The sequence below is a fragment of the Myxocyprinus asiaticus genome, chromosome 21 (assembly GCF_019703515.2).
Source record: "Myxocyprinus asiaticus isolate MX2 ecotype Aquarium Trade chromosome 21, UBuf_Myxa_2, whole genome shotgun sequence".
Taxonomy (NCBI): Eukaryota; Metazoa; Chordata; class Actinopteri; order Cypriniformes; family Catostomidae; genus Myxocyprinus; species Myxocyprinus asiaticus.
The window spans coordinates 25,130,649-25,152,556 of record NC_059364.1 but is presented as its reverse complement, the minus strand read 5'-3'; the positions used below and the strand labels follow the sequence as shown (position 1 = coordinate 25,152,556).

General features: G+C 35.1%; 1 protein-coding gene across 5 annotated transcripts in view; it reads left to right on the top strand.

Annotated features, from left to right (window-relative positions):
* Window positions 1–1,453: 1,453 nt before the first annotated feature.
* Window positions 1,454–21,908, top strand: part of LOC127411821 (KH domain-containing, RNA-binding, signal transduction-associated protein 2-like) — a 159,832-nt gene continuing 139,377 nt past the window's right edge. For all 5 annotated transcript variants that reach the window (XR_007892348.1, XR_007892346.1, XR_007892347.1 and 2 more), the window contains exon 1: window positions 1,454–1,736. Coding sequence is in view for 2 of the 5 variants with exons in the window: in XM_051647631.1 (XP_051503591.1) it covers window positions 1,646–1,736 (91 nt within the window). In the remaining 3 variants the exon portion in view is untranslated. The remainder of the gene's footprint in view (window positions 1,737–21,908) is intronic.

Here is a 21,908-nt window from a genome sequence, read left to right as displayed (position 1 = left end):
TCCCACCAGAAGCCTGCGGTCGGCTAAGGAATGTCGCCTTGTTGTACCAACACAAAGAGGCACCAAAACTCTTTCCCGGACTTTCGGCTTCATCATACTACGTTGGTGGAATGACCTTCCCATCTCCATCTGTGAAGCTGACTCACTCTCTGTCTTCAAAAAACACATCTTTTCCATGAACTATAGTACACTGATTTGACCTAATCCAACTAAATTATTTTGGCTGAATGAAACTGACTTAATTTTAATGAAATAAATTCAATTACAGGTATGTAAAGTATTTTTTTTTTCTGAGTGTATCTATACACAGGGTTGGGAAGGTTACTTTTGAAATGTATTCCACTACAGATTACAGAATACATGCTGTAAAATTTAATTTGTAACGTATTCCGTTAGATTACTCAAGGTCAGTAACGTAATCTAAATACTTTGGATTACTTCTTCAGCACTGGTAGATTTTTTCACTTGTTTTGACTATAAAAACTCTGCCAGTACAGTAAGACAAAATACACATGTTAAAAATACATTCTCTGAAAAACCTAAATATCTTATGCAGTGTTGTTTCTAAAACAAGATAAATCAAATTGATGTTTTAAGGATTTTTTGATATTTTTACAGGAAATAAATACAAAAATTATTATCAAGAATATGATTTTTCCCTAATATCAAAGGTCTTATTAGAAAAAAGAAATGATGATCCAACGTGAATTTTCTTGATATAAAAATATGATCGTGCCTGGTAACGTGTGCATGTAAAATGGCTAGAAATAGCATTTTAGCTTAGCATAAAGCTGACAATTTACACAAGGTTTATTTCTATTTCTTCTGCAACAAACTTCAAACTTACTTCTCTGTCTGCTCGTATGAATGTAACACATCATAAGAAAGTGTTTCACCGCTGTTCAAATGCACTTTGGATCGCATCATTTATATGTATAAATGTTTTCCATCTGAAAGGACTAAATATTAAATGAAACAAATGACAATAAAATGCAAAGTAATCTCTTCAGTAATCAAAATACTTTTGAATGTAACTGTATTCTAATTACCAATGATTTAAATTGTAACTGTAGTGGAATACAATTACTTATATTTTGTATTTTAAATATGTAATCCCGTTACATGTATTCCGTTACTCCCCAACCCTGTCTATACATCATCAATTCAAAAGATTTCTGCCCAAACCAAATATGCAAAGAGAATACAGTGCAACTATTGGATGAGACTCTGTCTGAGATTACAAAACGAAAAGATTTGCAGATGAAAATGTTTTCAGAACCATGGACAGGGCTGACAGCTCAGCAATAAGAACGAGTACCTTGGCTTGTTTTCATAGTCATCCTATAGTCAGTTTCTAATATTTGCATGCAGTTGGCTCTCTGACATAACCAATCCAACTATAGATGGGCGGAGTGAGAGCGTTGATTCTATTACTGAGGTGGGAGGTTTTACATTTGCGTTTATATCGTGCTTCAGGATATAGGTACAAAGCATTGAGATCTTCCACACTGTGTGCTTTAGCCGTGCGCGATCCCTCTCCAAAATTACGCAGTCTGTTTAAAAGAAACATCCACAGACTCATTCCATCACTCACGACTTTGGTCGTCTCACCTGCTCTCGCGGTGTTCAGGAGAGGTATCCAGTGATGGATCAGGACAAGTACCTGCCAGAGCTCCTTGCTGAGAAGGAAAGCTTGGACCCGTCGTTCGTGCATGCGATGCGCCTTCTCGCTGAAGGTAAACTACGATTTCTTGTGCCATCATTTTTGGCTCGTATCTGTTTGGTGTGGCGTCGCTGCTGTACCTTGTTTGTGCTGATATAGTGTATAAAATATTCATGAATAATTTTGCGATAGATAAATGCACATTGCACACACCAACGCCCGCTCTTGATCCATGGAATAATTAATCAGGTGTTTATCATTCATTAAAGGTCCTCGGGTGTACATTTCTTAAGTAAAATAAGGGCATTGTTCAGAAGCAGGCTGGGTCTTTATGATTATGTGTGTAAGGTTTTCATTTTTCATGTATTGTTTCTGTGCTCAACTTCGTTTATCAGACTCAAGCCAGCTGTGTAGCAACACAGTAAGGGGACGTTTAGAACGCGTTATTGCGTTCAAAACAGCTGAATGAAACGGTGGGCAGGTGTCTCTCGAGACGTGTTGTTAACTAGTTTAAGTTCTTTTGAACTTGACACGGCGTCTAAAAAACGCGGCGCAACGATCAAATACGTCCGTGTAGCGTATGTTTACACAGAAAGACAATGGAAAATTAGCGTGGACAGACGCAAAAAACACGTTGGGTGTGAACGCCTCCTTAGTGGGTTGAAAGAAAATCTTCAGATCACACGGAATGCTGTTTTACGTTACCTATTTACTTTACATAAACAACAGAAAATATATCAGGCGGTTAGTAGCCTATTCAATTTTCGATAGTTTTCGTGCTTCTTTTGGTCTTAAAAAAGCATGTTTAGCTTTATATTTTATCACGAAAATTAAATTACCCCGACTTCAGTTGGTTAACCAACACTGCACCTCAAGCAATAAGGCAAGCTGCTGTAGTGAAGCCCATAGCCTGTAGTGATTCCTTGCAGCCTACATTTTATTTAACAACGCTGAAAAAAAAAAAAAAAAAAAAAATGACGAGTAAGTTTTAACTGATTTTATTCGCAAGTTATCTGGTACAGTTTTTTCTAAGTAAATTTTTATGGTAGACAATTAAAGTCTACTTAATTTAATGTTATTTAAGTGAGAGAGTAAATTTAACGTAAACATCTCAGTAACTTTTACTTACAAATCTGATGTATGTGGTATTTAAATAAGCTTAGTAAAAGTTAGTTAAATTTTGTAAAAAAAAAAAAAAAAAAAAATGTTTTTTTTTAACTAGAACATTCCACATTTTAAACTTTTATTATTAACACTTTAAATGATGCACCACATGACATTACTGGCAATGGAATCACAGTATGAAGCTGTGCACGCAGACCTCAACACTTGGTGCACAAAACACAATGATGGTAACAATTAACCGATTTTTATTTATTTATTTATTTATTTTATTTTTATAATGAACAAATGTAACAACTTAACCAACAATAAAAACTGTGTAAGTAAACTTACAAACAGTGAAACCATGCAAGCCCATTAATTATTCAAGCCCGATGCATGCTGGGGAGAATAATTTTTTGAAAAGTTAAGTAAAATATGCTTATTTTATTTACGACTGAAATTTACTCAAATTAGCAAATAAATGTGACAAAGTTTTCTACTTTAGGTTTGATACATGATGACGCATTGCAAAAATAACAAATAATCAAAATTTAGCCAATCTGTCATTCTTAACAAGATCTTTAGTTGCTGTACATGTTGGATCAGTCTGAACGATGATGGATTCAAGCTTTTATCATTTTTTCCCTGCAGAAGCTGTTATCAGATGTTTGGGGTATCTGTAGGCTATAGATTTAATTATCAGTGCTGGCAGTTGGCTAAAAAATTACATTGCTTTATCCTAGTCAGACTGTGTTTTTAATCTGCATGAGGTCATAAGGATACTGACCAAACATGGTAACACTGCATATGATCTGAACTCATTACAGTTTGGATAAGATAAAAGCAGTCCTTGACAGCTCATCAGATAGTAAGCAGAGTAATTAAGAGGCAATTACGGCTATTACAAAGTATGCACACTGACTCAGATTATCTCAAGTGCACAGGAGCAAAGTGGGGTGTGCACTTTTGAATAAGCATGCATGTAATTAAATGAACGGTTTTAACTGGTTCATCAGTTAATTGTAAATAAAGGTAAAACATATTTTTAAACCATAAGTAACATGATTCATCAATTTTAGATATATCTTTTTGTGAATCAGTGTTCTGAAAACTTGCAGCATTTTTGTTTGTGCATGTCATCTCATGCCTTATTTTAATGAAGATGTTCATTTTCATCATACTTCATAGAATCAAAAAACATTCCTTCCTAGAGTGCAAAGCACAAACCCATGTTAATGACAATGCCTAAAGTGTTGTTTTTTTTTCATCAGATTCCATTCAGTTTGTGATTAGGCCTTAATCTATTCCATATGAGAGCCAGAAAATGAATGTTTTCTTAGTAGCTGATTTAAATTCTGTGCTGACTTGTTTTAAAAGGGAAGAATTGGAACCTAAAGGTGCAGCTGCAGCTAAAACATGGGGAAGTCATCCCCTCCCCCCAATAATTAGTCATAATCTTGAAAGCAGATCAAGATAACATGTCTCTTCAGAAAATGGATAGTAAGTCATTTGTATGCTATCTTTTCAATGAACTAAATTGGCCATGGTTATGAAAGTCTGCAAATATGCGACACAAAAAGGCTTATTTAACTGGAATTAATGGTAATCACTGGCAGTATAGTAAAATCAGTTCAAAGTAGAGGAACAGACTCTTCTCCTGTGGATTACATTTAATCAAATTACGTCATACTGTCTTAAAATACTTAATTGTTACAGCTTCTCATAAGACAGTGGTTCTTAACTTGTGGGTCATGACCCAAAAACAGGTCACAGGTCTGTTTTGATAGAGGACAGCAAAAAACAAACAAACAAAAAAACAAAACAAAAAAAACAAAACAATGCTAAATGCAACAGTAAAATGTACTTTTGTACGATAAACCATTTTGGTACTGTGTTGGGTTGCCAATTGATGCCCAATAATAATAATAATAATAATAATAAAAATCTGGGTTCTAAAGGAAAACCAGTTGAGAACCACTGTTCTAAGACATGCAATGTGCAGAGGAATATTTCCTTTACAAAAAGTTAAGTTTGTCTTTTATGTATTGGTTTATATGTGATGATTTATTGTTCAGCTGTTATCATTTTCCAGTGATATATTTACCTATAAATCAGAAATAAAAAAAGAAATAAAAATAATACATTTGATTATTGCTCACCTTAGTAACACATTTAGAACAGTATTGCAGTAGTGACAAGGATTAAAAAAAAATAAAATAAAAAGTCTTGTGGTTTGTTAAATTTCATGCTGAGCTACTGGTACCCTGCTAGTGTTTAATTACCCAAGCACATATTTTATTTATTTCAGAATGTCATAGGATAGTAATGTCATTGCATGTGCCTTTAGGGCCAGTGAGCAGTAATCCTGGCTTGAATATACAGTAGATAGGAAATAACTCCAGCCCATGATCCTTTTTTAAATTTTGAATTCAAAATGTTAAAAAATGTTTTTGTTCCTCCTGTACTTTTAGATGAAGGCAAATAACGTAAAATACTTTAATACTCAAAGTTTCTTTGCTTTAGGAAACAGTTCAGGCTAAGAGCCTCTCACAGCATCTAGTTATTTTGGTTCAAAATTTGTCACACCTTTTAAAGGGATCATGTCAAGAATTTATTTTTATTAATTTTTTTTTATTTATTTTTTTTAACTCTATTATTTTCCTTGAGGTTCACTCATAAAGTTAGTAAAGTAATTTAGTAGTAAATAAACATTTTCCACCCTGTCTCTGGCCCTCATTCTGAAATGCTCGGTTTTCTGTGCTGTTCCCTTAAAGACTTAAATATACACGACCACTGTAAACACTCCCTGCCAAAACTTGTGTAACTGTTCCAAGAATAAAAGAATGAAAACAAGCAATTTACAAAACCCCCTGAAAGCACTCAGTCTAGGCAGTAATTAATAGCTATATGTGCCAATTTGTTGGAAGCACGCAATCAAACTACTACAGCTGTTCCGACTGAAATAACAATTGAAAACTGAACAAAGTCGGAATATGCTCCCGAATACTTATATTATTAGGCATAGAAGATTTGATGATACAATAATGCTACAGTTGAAGTCAGAAGTTTACATACACCATAGCCAAATACATTTAAATCAGTTTTTCACAATTCCTGACATTTAATCGTAGAAAACATTCCCTGTCTAAGGTCAGTTAGGATCACTACTTTATTTTAAGAATGTGAAATGTCAGAATACTGGTAGAGAGAATGATTTATTTCAGCTTTTATTTCTTTCATCACATTCCCTGTGGGTAAGAAGTTTACGTACAATTTGTTAGTATTTGGTAGCATTGCCTTTAAATTGTTTACCTTGGGTCAAACATTTTGGGTAGCCTTCCACAAGCTTCTCACAATAAGTTGGAGTCAGGTTTGTTGGCCTCCTTGCTCGCACATGCTTTTTCAATTCTGCCCACAAATTTTCTATGGGATTGAGGTCAGGGCTTTGTGATGGCCACTCCAATAACTTGACTTTGTTGTCCTTAAGCCATTTTGCCACAACTTTGGAGGTATGCTTGGGGTCATTGTCCATTTGGAAGACCTATTTGCAACCGAGCTTTAACTTCCTGGCTGATGTCTTGAGATGCTGATTCAATATATCCACATCATTTTTCCTTCCTCATGATGCCATCTATTTTGTGAAGTGCACCAGTCCCTCCTGCAGCAAAGCACCCTCACAACATGATGCTGCCACCCCCATGCTTCATGGTTGGGATGGTGTTCTTCGGCTTGCAAGCCTCACCCTTTTTCCTCCAAACATAACGATGGTCATTATGGCCAAAAAGTTCCATTTTTGTTTCATCAGACCAGAGGAAATTTCTCCAAAAAGTAAGATCTTTGTCCCCATGTGCAGTTGCAAACTCTTGTCTGGCTTTTTTATGGCAATATTGAGGCATTGGCTTCTTCCTTGCTGAGCAGCCTTTCAGGTTATGTTGATATAGGACTCGTTTTACTGTGAATATAGATATTTGTCTACCTGTTTCCTCCAGCATCTTCACAAGGTCCTTTGCTGTTGTTCTGGGATTGATTTGCACTGTTTGCCTCTGTTGAGTGTCTGCTTTAATACACATCCCTTGTAATGGAAAATACAGAATGTTCGCCCGATTTCGCTGGTCGACTGGGGGTGGGGATTGCCCTAGATTGTTTCGCTGCTTAAATACAGGATAATGGACAATGTATTTAATGTTTGATTCTTTTTAGCCAAAATATGGGACGTCCTGGCAAATATGAGACAGATGAGACTGCAGCCACTAGCGTATACTACACCATTGTCTTTTGTTGCACTCTGCGCTACGCATTCTTCCATAATACAATTATTTAATTACACATCAATATTTCATGAGCAATTATGTATTTCTTTGGTAAGTAACCATGTAATATGCATACTCTGCGCTGGAGTCCTGATCGTGGTTTATTTTGCGACAAAAGGGCTGACTGTACAATTCCTTGCATATCAAACAAACACAGACAGATGAAATGTTAGTATTAAATTTGTTACTCACCAGCATTACTGTCATGTTGATATACACTGATCAGCCACAACATTAAAACCACCTGCCTAATATTGTGTAGGTCCCCCTCATGCCGCCAAGCATTTTGTTGTGACTGTTGTGCGTGAAAATCCCAGGAGATCATCAGTTACAGAAATACTCAAACCAGCCCATCTGGTGCCAACAATCATGCCACTGTCCAAATCACTGAGATCACATTTTTTTCCCCATTCTAAAGGTTGATGTGAACATTAACTGAAGCTCCTGACCCGTATCGGCATGACTGCTTTGCTGCCACACGATTGGCTGATTAGATAATCGCATGGATGATTGTTGGTGCCAGACGGGCTGGTTTGAGTATTTCTGTGACTGCTGATCTCCTGGGATTTTCACGCAACTCCTGGGAGTTTACTCAAAAACAAAAAACATCCAGTGAGTGTCAGTTCTGCGGATGGTAACGCCTTGCTGATGAGAGAGGTCAACAGAGAATAGCCAGACTGGTTCGGTGACAAAGTCTACGGTAACTGAGATAACCGCTTTGTGCAATTGTGGTGAGAAGAATAGCATCTCAGAATACTATTCTGAGATGCGGGTTGGTGCTGTTTTGGCGGCACAAGGGGGACCTACACAATATTAGGCAGGTAGTTTTAATGTTGTGGCTGATTGGTGTAGTTGGCACTGCTCCATCTTTAAATATAAGTTTCTTTGCAAAGCCTAAATCATAATGGTTCTCAATAGAATCCTCAGAGAAATGTAAATGTGCCTAATGTTGGGATCTTTCAGAAGGCTATGCAGAGATGCATTTTTTCCACAGGCAGGAACACAATAAAGTCTGGGAACTTTACTTGATATCTTAATCTTTTCATTGGTTAATAGCAAACTACACTAACAATAGTACAGGACCACCTTCAGAGTTAAAGTACCTCAACCACTCTATCAGTTCAAAACTACGATTACTTATGTTGTGGAGGTGGGGATATTCAAATGAACACTTTCTTATGTCACTATGGGGCTGATATCTAAATAAGTTGTTTTTGCAGAGTGAAAACAATAAATGCTCTTTTTGGACTAGAGATAAAGTTTTGAGTTCTGAAACTTACAGTATGTTTTAAAGACCTCTTATATGTCAAAATGTCAAGGAAAATTGTATTCCTCATGACATGACCCCTTTAAGAGGGAATTGATTAATATTACAATGGCAATCAATAAAAGCGTAACTTATCCTAAACACCAGGCGACCTGGAAACAACTGATGACTAAGTACTAGCTAATGGCCCGTGCCTGCTGTGTAACTCTAATGTCTAGACCTCTCCTTAAATGCACATTTCCAGTACAACATATTCACACAAGAAAGAACTTTTACAAAGAAACTTTACTAATTTTAGGAATATGATTTTTATAATGTGAATAAAGCAGTGATCCTAGCAATAACTAGAGGATCATTTATGTCTGATATAGCTGCTGGCATTCTGTAGAGCATTGAATATTTCAAGTATATTTTAAATGTTTGCTACTTTAAAGTATCTTGTTGCTTAAAGAATATAATATTTGTGGCCACTGTGCATTACTGTCACTGATCCCCATCTCCTAGATGATATGGTTTGCTTCTGCCCCTATATAAATGAAAATTCAGTGTGAGACAGGGTGTTAGATTACATTTGTAATCCCATATCATACTGAACTAATTATAATGTATTGAGTTATTTTCTGTTGTCTTTTCTTTTTAGCTTTTTTTTCCAGGGCCACACAAAATGTGATAATAGTTGTTGATAAAATTCTCGACTTTGGCTGTTTTAAAACAGAACATTTGTGTTGTCTCGCAACAAATCTACCTTTGTTGTTCACCAAATGATTTTTTATTTGTTTGTTTTTGTTCAGAAAAATTGTGTTTTATTTGGTCTTTAAGACAAAATCTGTATACCTGTATCTCCTCAATAGTAAATTTTTTTTAGAAGTTCATGAATATATATTGGGAGATGGGGGAAACCAGGGCTATTTAACACATGAGGAAGTTGTCACAAGGGCTATATCTCAATAACTATTAGATTTTAAGGACAATAGTCCAATTACAGAAATGTGTGTTTTCTCTAGCAGTGGTAGAAAGACTGTTCAAAATCATTTAGTTCAAAATCCTCTTCAATTAGAATTATTTTTGTAAGTTCTAGTCTACAAACTAAAATTCATCATCATATTTTTGCTATAGCTATTAGGTTAACAAGTGAACACATAAAACCACACTAGCATACATTCAGGCAAGGGTCAGATATAAAATGATTTTATCCGAAAGGATATTTAATTTTTTATTTATTTATTTATTTATTTTTTGGTCACTAAAGTTGTCATTTATGGGGTGTGTTGTACTGTTAAAATCCCTCCCCCCAATATAATTAGGAGAGATAGTAAATGTTTGGCTGAAGGCAGAGGCGGCCCGTGCATTAAGTCTAAGTCAGTGCGATTCATGCCATTAAGTAAATAAAGTTTCACAATGAATAAGACACTGTATGCCTATCATACATTACGTGGCAGTCAACTAATAATAACAACTGACATTATAAAACACATCCACGCATGAAAGCCAGAACCAAGGAGGTCTAATACGAAGAAAAAGCTATCTAATTTTTGCGATTTTAAATGTTTCTTGCAATAAATTTTGTTTCGTTAAGGTACACGGTTACTTTTCAAAACTTGATCCGACACTGAATGCTCAAGCAGCTTAATTTACACTTAGAAAACTCCTGATGTTGCTATAACAATGCAAAAAGCACTTATCAGTTTGCTTGAAGTGCAAATCAGCCCTCCTTTCCTGTTTAATTAATCAATCGCACGATCATGCAGAACATCTCAGGTTTTTAAATCCAAAAGGATCTCTTAACGGCAATAACAGCAGTGATGACAGCTGACTCATCAGCATCTTGTGCTCTTCGCTTTCAAATTACGTACATCACTTAAAGCGTGATTGTGTCACTCAAGGCCAGCTAGAAGGCCTGGACTGGGACATGTCCTAAAGACCACACCCACCAAGAACAAATAAATCAGTCTGATTGGCTAATGAATCTGACAATCTGACTTTAGATGCCTATTCACTGCAGTGTTGAGGGATTCTGTGGAAATTCTGAAGGCCTGACGGGGTGGAGCTCAGACTCATGCACTGCTTCGGCTAAGGAGCATGGCTTCGGGCATGCGATTTGTGAAACAGTTGTCACGCTTTGCTTGTGAGCATTGAGGAATAAATTCTGATTGGATAAACTTTTAGTTTTTTGCTATTCATTTGTAGATGAATTAGGAGTGGAAAGCTATTGAAAATACATAGGTAAAAAGGTCAATGAGAATGAAAAATATATTTATTTATTAGGCATGTTACGCCAGCAGAGAAGGCATTGCTGGCCCTGAGAAATCGCCACTGGCTGAAGGAGACTGTAATTAGTAGGAATATATGTTGGCCTATGGGTTCCTCCGAATTTGTGAGGAACTCCGTGGAATACCAGGGTCTGTTCTTCACACATCACAATTTTTACCTGGTCGTGATGATACCAGAACTGTTTAAAGTGCTTCTTCTCTACCCTTCGAACTCCAGGTAAAATAGTACATTTCAGCCAACCACCAAACTGAAATAAACTGTTCCTCTTGAGTGGATTCTTCAAATTCCAGTTTGTCAGTTTGATCTTGTAAAGCCCATTGCTGAATTCCTTTTATAGAGGTGACTTGATGCAAACTACTTTAGAAAAGGACAGTGTCCATTTTTCTAAAATAGAGCTTTCTTTGCCTCATGGGGATAAAAAGGCAGCAAAAATTTTTTGCTTACCAACATTTTAGAAATGGATATTACATGGTGATGATAAACATGAGGTAGGATTTTGCGTAAACAGTTCCTCTCAAAAAGTCTTAAAGCTGAAGTGTGTTACTTTTTTGGTTTTAAAATACTTTCTCCTATTCCAGCTTAGTATACAGACAACTGCATAAGTTGACTAATTTCCTCTGAAACTGTAAACACTGTCTCTGTCATGCTATAAAAATTCAAAATCGTTTTGTTTTTATTTTTGCAATTTTGTTCGGTGATGCTAAATTGTGCAGAAATTACACACTTCAGCTTTTATTACTGAGATGAAAACAAAACATTAACATTAAACAGCTCTTATATGATATAAACAAGTAGCCATTCATTGCTGGTCAGAGATTTTTGTTAGACAGTGACAGCAATAATCTATACTGCTGAATTTACACATTAGAGAAGTATTTTTATTATGCTTTTACGTTTATTATTTACTGCTTTCCCCCAAGTGTAGTGATTAAAATGTGATTTAAATAACAGTTACATAGTACAAAACTCTCAAGGATTGTTGTGCCCGATGGGAAAATTCTACCTATAAACTTAATTTTTTTTAAACTAAACTTTTTTTTAAGTTCAAGGGTATATGGAACATTTGTGTTATATTTGACTATTAAATCACCCTTGACTATTAAAATAAACTTACAATTGACTGTTTGGAGACCTTTATTTGTTAAGTACAAACCATTTACTGTTCACTGCAACATATTAGCTACTATTACTTTGAGTTTAATGTACAGTTTTTTTTTGTTTTTTTTTTGTTGAATAACTGTATTCCAAGTTCCAGCATATTTAAGTGAATCTGTTTATGCTTGAGGTTTAATACACATGTCTATCAGAGCCTGAATAGGTCATATGAGAAGTTTTAAATTAGTGCTAATCAATGCAGTTGGTCAAATGTGTGATCAAACCTTTCCCTGACAAACCCAAATAATTTAGGGCAGAGTAATGTGTCTCATGATAGAATGAATATTTAATGATATGGTTCCATTTTCATAAGCAGCCTTTTAACTTGATTTAGTTCTCTTGGAATATAAATGACCTGCGGATTACATAGTAACAGACATTGATAGACCAACTACTGCAATTTTACGAAGAGCGGACATTAATATGTAGAGTGTGAGCTATTTAAAATGGGTATGTTGATAGGATCAGCTGTTCCTAACAGCTTCCCATTTTAAAACTTATCAAGCCACAACTCTCTTATCACAGAGTAATCATGTGCAGGCTAATAGGTTAATGGCAGCTACCTTAATATTTTGATAAATATGTTGATGATGTTCCACAGCTGAAATTGATAGATGTTGTAAATATTAAGGGGTGTTTTGCTTCTTTTATGGTTTGTAGTCAATGTACACCTCACTAAACATTTGCCAGTCAACATTATGATTCTTTAGCATAATTTAGCCCTCCTGGAATGTGTTAAGTATGTAAGTGCGTGTGTGTGTGTGGGGGGGGGGGTACATTAATTATGGAATTAATTGCATGATATGCCTATTAATTAATCGCATCAATGTTTGATGAGAAAAGCCCCCAAATAAAGATAATTAATTATTTAAATAATTTAAGATATAATAATATAATGAATTTAATCCAGATAATCCATTTATCTTGAGATATTTTTTTTTTACCCCCTTGGTGCCTTTTCTTCTTGCTGTTTCAGCAACACCTTCTAAAAATGGGATGCCCATAGACTTGCTGAAAGAGCCAGTGAGTATAGCTCTCTCCTGTAAACATTTTTGGTGGCTTGATGAAACACCACTGTTAGGGGGCTTTGGGCTCGTCCTAGCACTCCCAGAATAATTTGCATGGGTTTGCTAAAAATTAAACATGCAGATGTTAATGTGCATTTTGGCAAAAGTACAAAATTGATACTGAATTAAGTGTGTGATGTTTTCATTTTCAAATTGGCCAGGGGTTTCAGACAGGTAAAACAAATGTTTGTGATTTAAAAGATCCTTTCTCAATGTTCCTTTGCTCTTCTATATCCTCATCTGAGACAGATCAAAGGGAAGTGTCATCTTTTAGTGCATGATGATCGTACTCTCATTTCCTTATTTGTGCATTATATGAGGCCTCCGGCAAAAGTTCAATTAAGGAATATTGCTATGATTGGAAGAGCTATTTAAATTTTAAAGGAAAAAATAAATTAGCTAAAAAGCACGAGAATGAATTTCGGTATTTTTGTATTTCTGTCTCTATTCCACTATCAGTGAGTTGTCATTAGCTGCATGAAATACATTGTACGTGTGGCCAGTCTTTTTAAGTAATCTGTGCAGACATGTATCACATGCTGTATGGAATGAATGAATAAATCAATCTTTTCTCAAATTCTCAGATTCTTTTAATTTTCTTATTACTGAAACATTACAAACTCAGCATCTCATTATTCTTCCCACTAAATCTATTTACTGAATCATCATATCATTCAACACATGTGCAAGAAACATGTGGAATTTTTTTCATAAAAGACATATCGTTGCTTATGATACCAACGATAATAAACAATACATATATATATATATATAAAAAAATTTTTTTTGAAATTCTGGTGTTATAGATGTTAACAAGTGTGTTTTCAATCTCTGTTATTTTTAAAACATACTCAAATGCTAATAACCTAAAGAATTGTTTTTTTATTTTTATTTTTATTTTTTATTTACCCTCCTGATTAATTTAGCGTCACTCTGAGTTCTAACTTCATTATGGCATCCCTTGAAAAATGCAGGAACACACTGTGCTGACATCTGTCGACCAACTCTCCAGATGACCTGAGAGTGTATTTTCACCCATTATTTGAAGTTCAGAGAGCAGATGAGAGGAATGATCCAGCACACATCAGACTCAGTTCTATTCTAATTAGAAAGAAAGACAGAATGTCCTTCACTGTGTGGAGGTTAAACATTGGCGTTTAGTGACTTCGGAGCTCCTTAAGAAACATCTGGGAAAAACCATTATCATTCACCCTGGGTTGGTCATTTATGTCTGCTAATAGTTCAACCATTACATTGTCTATTAGATTTGTTGCAATGGTTAAATGAATGGTTCAAAAGCCTTACTGTCAGTGTATTTGACTTTGAAGTGTATTGAAGACGATACTTTTAAATTGTTTATGAGAACAAAAGATTAAACCGTTTTTTTATTAGTGGATCAATGTCTCGGACAGGGATTTGTCACCAGTAAATACTATCACTGAATAAAATAAAAAGCTCTGCATTCCCGTTGGGCAACCAAAGTAAATTAAGTAATGTGAAATAAGGTGATGCAGAATCATAAAAAAGAGGTTTCAAATAGAAATAACAAAGGCAATAATATTTGTAGAGATCCATTGAAGATGACAATATATATATATATGCGGAAACTAAAAGGAACTCCTTCACAAACTCATTTGAAAAAATAAAGCCTATGTATAGTCATGGTGTTGGGAAATGACATTTTCAAACATTTCAAAGTTGTAAAGTTGTAAATGGCTAACTATTACATGCAAATGTTATTTTTTTGTTTCTTTTCTCAGCAAGGAATTCCTTGTTGTGCACCATAAAGATGTTATTTGGTTCAGTTTAAAGTGTCTTACTTGAATTTAAAATATCACTCTTGGCTTTTTACTAGTATCTTTCAATAGATACATTGCAAATAGGCCATATTTAAATGGATACTGTACTGAAACCCTGTGGTAACCAAGTAGCCTTAAGAATCTACCTTAAGAATCTACATATATAAAAATAAAAAAATAAAAATAAAAATTAATCAATAAAAATTACTTTTGCTGATGCAACCAAAATTTTCAGATACATTTAGGCTGATTAAATAACATTTTTGAATTAAATAAAATCAGTCCATTTAGATGTTACTACATAAACTAATTTATTTATTTATTTATTTATTTTTTTACCTGACAAAACATTTTATTTACAGTGCAATAGAAGATAATGGAAAATGCCCACCATCATGATAAAAAAAGTGTGTTTAATTAAAATTCTCATTGCTCTAGTATAAATGACTAGTAGAGTACAGTTGTGGCCAAAAATATTGGCACCCTTTGTAAATATCAGCAATGAAGGCTGTGACAAATCAGGGGACTAGGATGGCCATGGCAGAACTTTGATTTTTAGGTCAGTGAACCATTTTTGTGTTGATTTTGATGTGTGTTTTTAATCATTGTCCTGCTAGAAGATCCAACCAAGGCCCATTTTAAGCTTTCTGGCAGAGGCAGTCAGGTTTTTATTTTTTTATCTGTTGGTATATGATAGAGTCCATGATGCTGTGTGTCCGAACAAGATGTCCAGGACATCTGGCATAAAAACAGCCCCACAAAATTAAAGATCCACCAGCATATTTACCCGTGGGCATGAGGTACTTTTCCATATGTCTACCTCACTGTGTGTGCCAAACCCTTCCCTGGTGTTTGCTGCCAAAAAGGTCTATTTTTATTTTATCTGACCATTGAACCTGGCCGTTGTAGTCTCTAGGCATGATCATGATTTCAAGCTCAATTACACTTCCTTGTGCTGGACACATGCTGGCGCTAGGAAGTGTAATTGAGCTTGAAATCATGATCGGAGATGGCTGATGTCAAGATTTATTGTGAAAAAAGGAGTTATATTTTGGTCTGTTTACACCCAGAACTGATTGGATCGCTTCATAAAACATGGATTAAATTACTGGAGTCAAACCTCAATGGTTCTTGCATGTCTTGTAACAAATGATGTCAAACTTATGCCATATTTGATTTGAGTGCTGCCACAGGGTGTTGATCAATCATTTTATTTGAGACTCATACAAAGCATTCATTCATTGGTAGCCCGGTGTCACTGTTCACTTTCATTATAAGGCAAAAAGCCATGTGAATATTTTTCTAATTTCTCCTTTTGTGTCCTTCAGAAGAAAGAAAGGGTTTGGAGCAACATAAGAGTTAGTAAATTATGTGTTTATTTCAGTTTGATAATGTGATGTGCATATATTTTTCTGCTTATTTTCATGTAATCAGGGTTAAAATTTCAAATGGAACAAATTGAGCAACTAAGGTGCAACCAATACATTTTTATGCTTTCCTTTATAATACATAAGTTAGGATTCCAATAATTTTTTTTTCACCTTTGCATGCCAATCAATTGTTCATGCATCAGTGACCAAAGAGCATTCCTTAAACAAGTTGGGGTGTTTTGAGCAAGGGTGTCACAACAGATGTTAGAAAAGAAGCCAGGCCAAAATTTTAGCCCAGTGCCGGGTTGCATAAAACACCTTTAGTGTAATTTTCTCTTAAGAACACCCTAAATTTTCCCTTAAATTTAAGGGAGTTGCAGAAAATAAACGTTAAGTGTTATTTAAGGGATTTTATAAGTAAAACATCATAATCCCTTTCGGTTTCCCTTAAGTATTTTTTTTATTATTATTATTTATTAATTTTTTTACTTAAGAACGCCCTTAAAACACATTAAGTGTCGCATAAAGCCCCTTAAGTGCCATTTTTCTAAGTAAACCTTAAGGTTGGGAGAACTTCACCTTAAGTGTACTTTAAGAGTTAAAGGTTTTCTAAATGTTATTAATTTTAGTTTATAGAACCAATTGAAGAGTAGGTCAAGGCGGTTTTTTACATGATAGAAAAACTATTGCAGGAGTACATATTTGACATATATGAGAAATCGGCAACAAGCTGGAGGGCGATCTAATAGAAACACACACAGAGAAGTGTGCCTAGTATTTTCTGCTCTCTGCATCTTTATAAATTGTACAAACGGATGCATTAAAATCATGCCGCAAGTTCATTTGCGATATATCGCGAATATGTATATACCAGGCTATATATCTTACAGTCTTACTGACCACCACTAATATTCTTAATTTAGGATGCCAATCAGTTCTCTGCACAGTTATTCAAGCATCTAAACATCTTGCACCACCATGCACCCCTTACCTGGCACACTCATTCAAATTCTATGGAGTCTTCCTCAAGAGGGCTCTTACCGGCTGTAAAAGAAGAATCCTTCATTAATGGGTCCACATGCAAACCTCAGGATGTTTTTTTTTTACTTAGATGTGAAAGATTTGAACTCAAAAAAGTGTTTGAATCTATTTATTTCAAGGATTGTACATCATACGAATGGAAATTCACCCGTGTTTCCTCCAGAAATTAGTTTGAAATATATTTTTATGCAGTAATCACAAATGACTGTGATTGGTGCAGCCGGAAAATTGCTGAGAAAAGGAACAGTTGTCATGTGACAATGCTCCCCTCATGTATGCATTCGCCGCTTCAGAAGAGGTCAGACAATAATTTACACATTAATAATGATCATAAGAAAATTTAATAGTAATTTAAATGAAAATATAACATAGTATAAAGTTAAATATTTTCTGTGTGGTAAAATTGCCCAAATGTTGGTCGGGACATTTCCGATCTTCTGAAAGTAGGTAGGGACATGTTGTACCCATGGTAACAGTAGAATCTAATTACGGTAAAACCTGGCTCACTGTAGTAAATCCCTTAACAGTTTCCCTTTGTCTAAGGCAGTTGATCTCAAACCAAATAGCTCAAACACGGAGTGCCCTCAGGTGATACGCAGCACAACCCAGGATATTTACATTAAAAAAATACAAATATAAATTTTATTCAAATGTTTTCCATGTTTTATTTCTAATGTATGTTTACAATTGTAATATATCTTTAAGATTGCCCACTTTTTATTTTTATTTTTTTTTTTACATCGGCAGTGCAGGATGTGAATAGGAAACGTTCTCGTTGCGTGCGGCTGTGCTGATGTCTCTGCAGCCACTGTTTTCATAGATCACATGCACATTATATATTCTTGAGGATGATGTTAGCTGCATAATTTTAGGGGTGCTGAGATGAAAAACAGGGTCTAGCAATACCTAATCTCCAAATTTCTAAATATGTATAGTAGTTTGTTTGAACTGGATTGCAAAACTTCTAAATGTTAATATCGTATGTTTGATTTTAGAAATGTATGTTTGCTGATTGTGTAAACTACAGGAATATTGATATTAATCAAATATGGCATTGTGTATGTTGCTCACAATCTTTAAGACTACGTTAAAAATGTATATCTGCCGAATGCTGAAAAAATATTTGATAGGTGGTGCTTGAATGTTCTGATTTGATCGAAGGTGGTACTTGGCCTAAAAAGTCTGAGAAGCACTGGTCTAAGCAGGGCCGTAGCTAGTGGGGTGAAATTGTGGTAATGATTTTAGGGGCCCAAAAGGTACAGGGGGGGCTCAAAGCAAATTTGAAACTATAAATTTTTTTTTATAGGTAAGAGGCCCAGAGCAATATACAGTCAGGGGGCCCAGAATTCCTTGCTGCTATAATTATAATTGTATTTATTTATCACACATTATACATTTGCACATATACAGTGAAATTCTTTTTTTCACATATTGCCCTGGGTCTAAGGGATTATATGTAATGGCCACATGCCATTTCCTTAGGTAAGAGAAAATCACACTTTAATTGTTATACTAAAGGGAAAAACTTAAGGTGTTTTATGCAACTGGGCACAGGTCTTCCCTATTATGCTGTAATACTAATTCCATAGAACCACTCACTTGAAATGGTTATATATAACTAAAGGCCCATTTGTGGACTTCTTGGTCTTTAACTCAATGAGATCAGATCGCCAGCTCCTAAATAGCACCCAACAGAGGTTAGTTAGGGTTGTCAGACATGCAATGCATACTCAAGGGATGGCTTTTAGGGTGTGTTGGGGGCATCAAAAATCAATGAAAGTCTTATAGCTCTGTTGGTTGTTAAATGCCTTATTTGTTTGTTTTTTCAGTTGACTTCACGGTTGTATGATGCAAAAAGCAGCTTTGAATTTTGTCTGATCACATCTTTTTTTTTTTTTTTTTGCAAATAAAGTAGCATTGAATTAGCACAGAGTATGACTCATTTCTCTGCGGATTGTGTTGAAATAAATCTGCAGCTACTGAGCCAGTGGCCACTCGAACCATCCTGCTCACTGTGCGTGGAGACAATATAGACATATGTCCTCTTCCAGGCCGATTCTTAACATCTCCAGTTGATTGGAACTTCTTAATTATTTCCCTGATGGTGGAAATGAATATTGTCAATGCTTTAGCTATTTTCATATAGCCACTTCCCATTTTCCCATTACCTCCTCTCCGTGGGATGCTTACTCTCTCTATACCCCAATATCTAAGACTAAAATCAGGGTGTTTAAATTTCTGAAAATGCATCGCCACTGGGCTGTTGACATTACCAGTGCATATATTGCTACGATGTTCTCCTATTCTAATTTTCAAGGGTCTTCTAGTATTGCCTACATATCCCAAACCACATGGATATTTCAAAAAATAAATAACATTATTTGTATTACAAATAATACATATTTCGAGGCGGCATATCAGCTCTAACCAACCTATCTCTTAGATTTCGTTGTCTTTTAAAAAACAATCTCGGTGGTTCCTTGCTTAAAAATATTCTTCAGATATGGGTCAGTGTCAATAAAATGCCAATGTGTTCTAATGATCTCCTTAAAAATGCTACCTAATGGAGAATCCAGTGATGCAAAACACCGAGGAAGAATAATTCTTAATCCGAGTTAGCCCATCATCATATTGTATATTTTCTGCCCTATGTTTTGCTTGCTTTATCCAGTCTTCACAATACCCCCTCTCTTTAAACCTTTGAAATAAAATATCAGTCTGTTGATTATATTTCTTACATATTCTACGTATTCTATGAAACTGACTGGCAGGTAAGCTTTTTTAAAGAGGTGTAGGGTGGAAACCACATAGCAGAAAAACTTGGCCCGAATGTGGCCTCAAGCTGTTACTGATGGCCTCATGTCAGCAACGGCATGCGTCCAGTCAGCCAAAGATTGGCCATGTCTGGGAATGGCGGCACTGCATACGTTACGGCAAACAACATGACGGCCGATTGTTGGTAGGAGGTGTGTGGCCCAGATCAGGCTTGTGATCATGTGGCCCAGGTCAGGCCTGTGAATCATTTGAAAACATTTGAAAAGTTACATTGATTTTATGTATATATTTTTTAAATGGATCCCTAGATTGTATTCTTCTTAGAAATTATAATTTTAATAAATGTTAGAATAATTGATAATCAAAAATCAAGACATTGTTCATTGTTACAAGTCTTTCGTAAGCCACTTGCATGACCCAGGTTTGTATATATTTATTTTTTCCATCACATTTGTTAAATATTGAAAATGTTTGATCGTTATTAAAAATAGGTCAAGGTTGGTCAAGATTACATTCAAAGAACAAATTTAAATTCAGCAGTAATATCTGACTACGAAGTTATCATAAACTGTGCTTCTTTAGCTCAGATAACAGAAAAGAATAGAAAAAATTCTGAAAGGTTCATCTAAAGCACATACACGTACACGAGTTGACTGACAGGCGATGTCTGAATCTAAAATGTGATTAGATCTCTTACCTTTAAGGCGGGACTTTCATTTCTACATCTGGACCGTTGGCCGTTGGGTGTTCACATTTAAACTGCTGTTGCACTGTGTATTCCTGCCAAATGTGAATCAAAACCACACAGGCACGTGTGTCTGTGTCCCTCTTTTTTCTTCCACAAGTTCTGCGAGGTAAGCGATTTTTCTATGATAATGCTGCATTGCACTGTGATATTATTCTTGTGTCTTCTTGTTAGTTGATATTTCTGTAGACTAAGTAAATGAGGAACGAGACCACTTTCACAGTTTTAATGCTATCACACAAGGCCTTCCAAACAAATTAATTAGCTACTAATTTATTGCGGTGCCTGATATGTAATCAATATGTAATAATAATGAAACAGTAATCGATTGTACTATTCAGATGTAGTCTGTTGCACCCAACACTGACCATAAGTAACTTTATCTCACATCTCCAGTGATGTTATCTGTTATAATTTACAGTGATTTATTGTTCAGTTGCTTATCTTATTTGGTTCTGATAATGCATATGTTTTAATATGTGTCTATGTAATACACCAGCCAATTTTGTGATTATAATGATGATTCATAAGGATCAGTGTCTTAAAACAAAACAGTTTAGTGATTTTTTTTTTATGTATATCTTTTATTTTCCTTCCCTGCAGGGGCTGTTTTTGGGGTCAATGAAAATTGGAATTGAGACAAACTGTCTATGGAGAGGTATGGAGAGTAATTGGACTTCTAATAACAGGAGTAACGTTAGATGACAAGCATTAAACAAAGTTTAATGTAATGTACAAATGAATGTATGTGTCCACCAAACAAAACAGATGTTGTCAGGGCAATAAAAAATGAGGAAGAATCTGGGGAAGGATGGACCCCACACCATGCTAAAATATTCACGTCAGGTTAGTGCAATCTTGTAGTTTCTGTTTATGTTGAGCGAATCAAGTGATATATCTGTGTATTCATTTGTAAACGTCATGTCCCACACATGAAGAATAATATTATTTTACCTTGACATATCATAAGCCATACTGTATAATTTCAGATGTTATGTCAGAGTTCTGTCAAATTGATTAATCTGAAATGTTGCCTGTGGAAAACAATGGACTGTATGGGGACAGTCCTTTTTTTGTTGTTGTAGATAATTACAATGAAGCAAGGTACCAGAAGATGTTGAACACACAGACCCTAGGACAGAGGATTCAATAGAAGTCAAATGAAGAAGAATGTACGTTATCTTTATTTTTTTCTGTGTGAGAAAATTTATGATATCCAACCAAAATTTAATAAAGTGCTTCATTAGACCGAAGAACATCCTTTTTCCTGGGGAAGATGAAGTCGAAAATTACTTCTCAAAAGCTATTCAAAGTAAAATTTCTGAGTTAGATTTTCTGTAA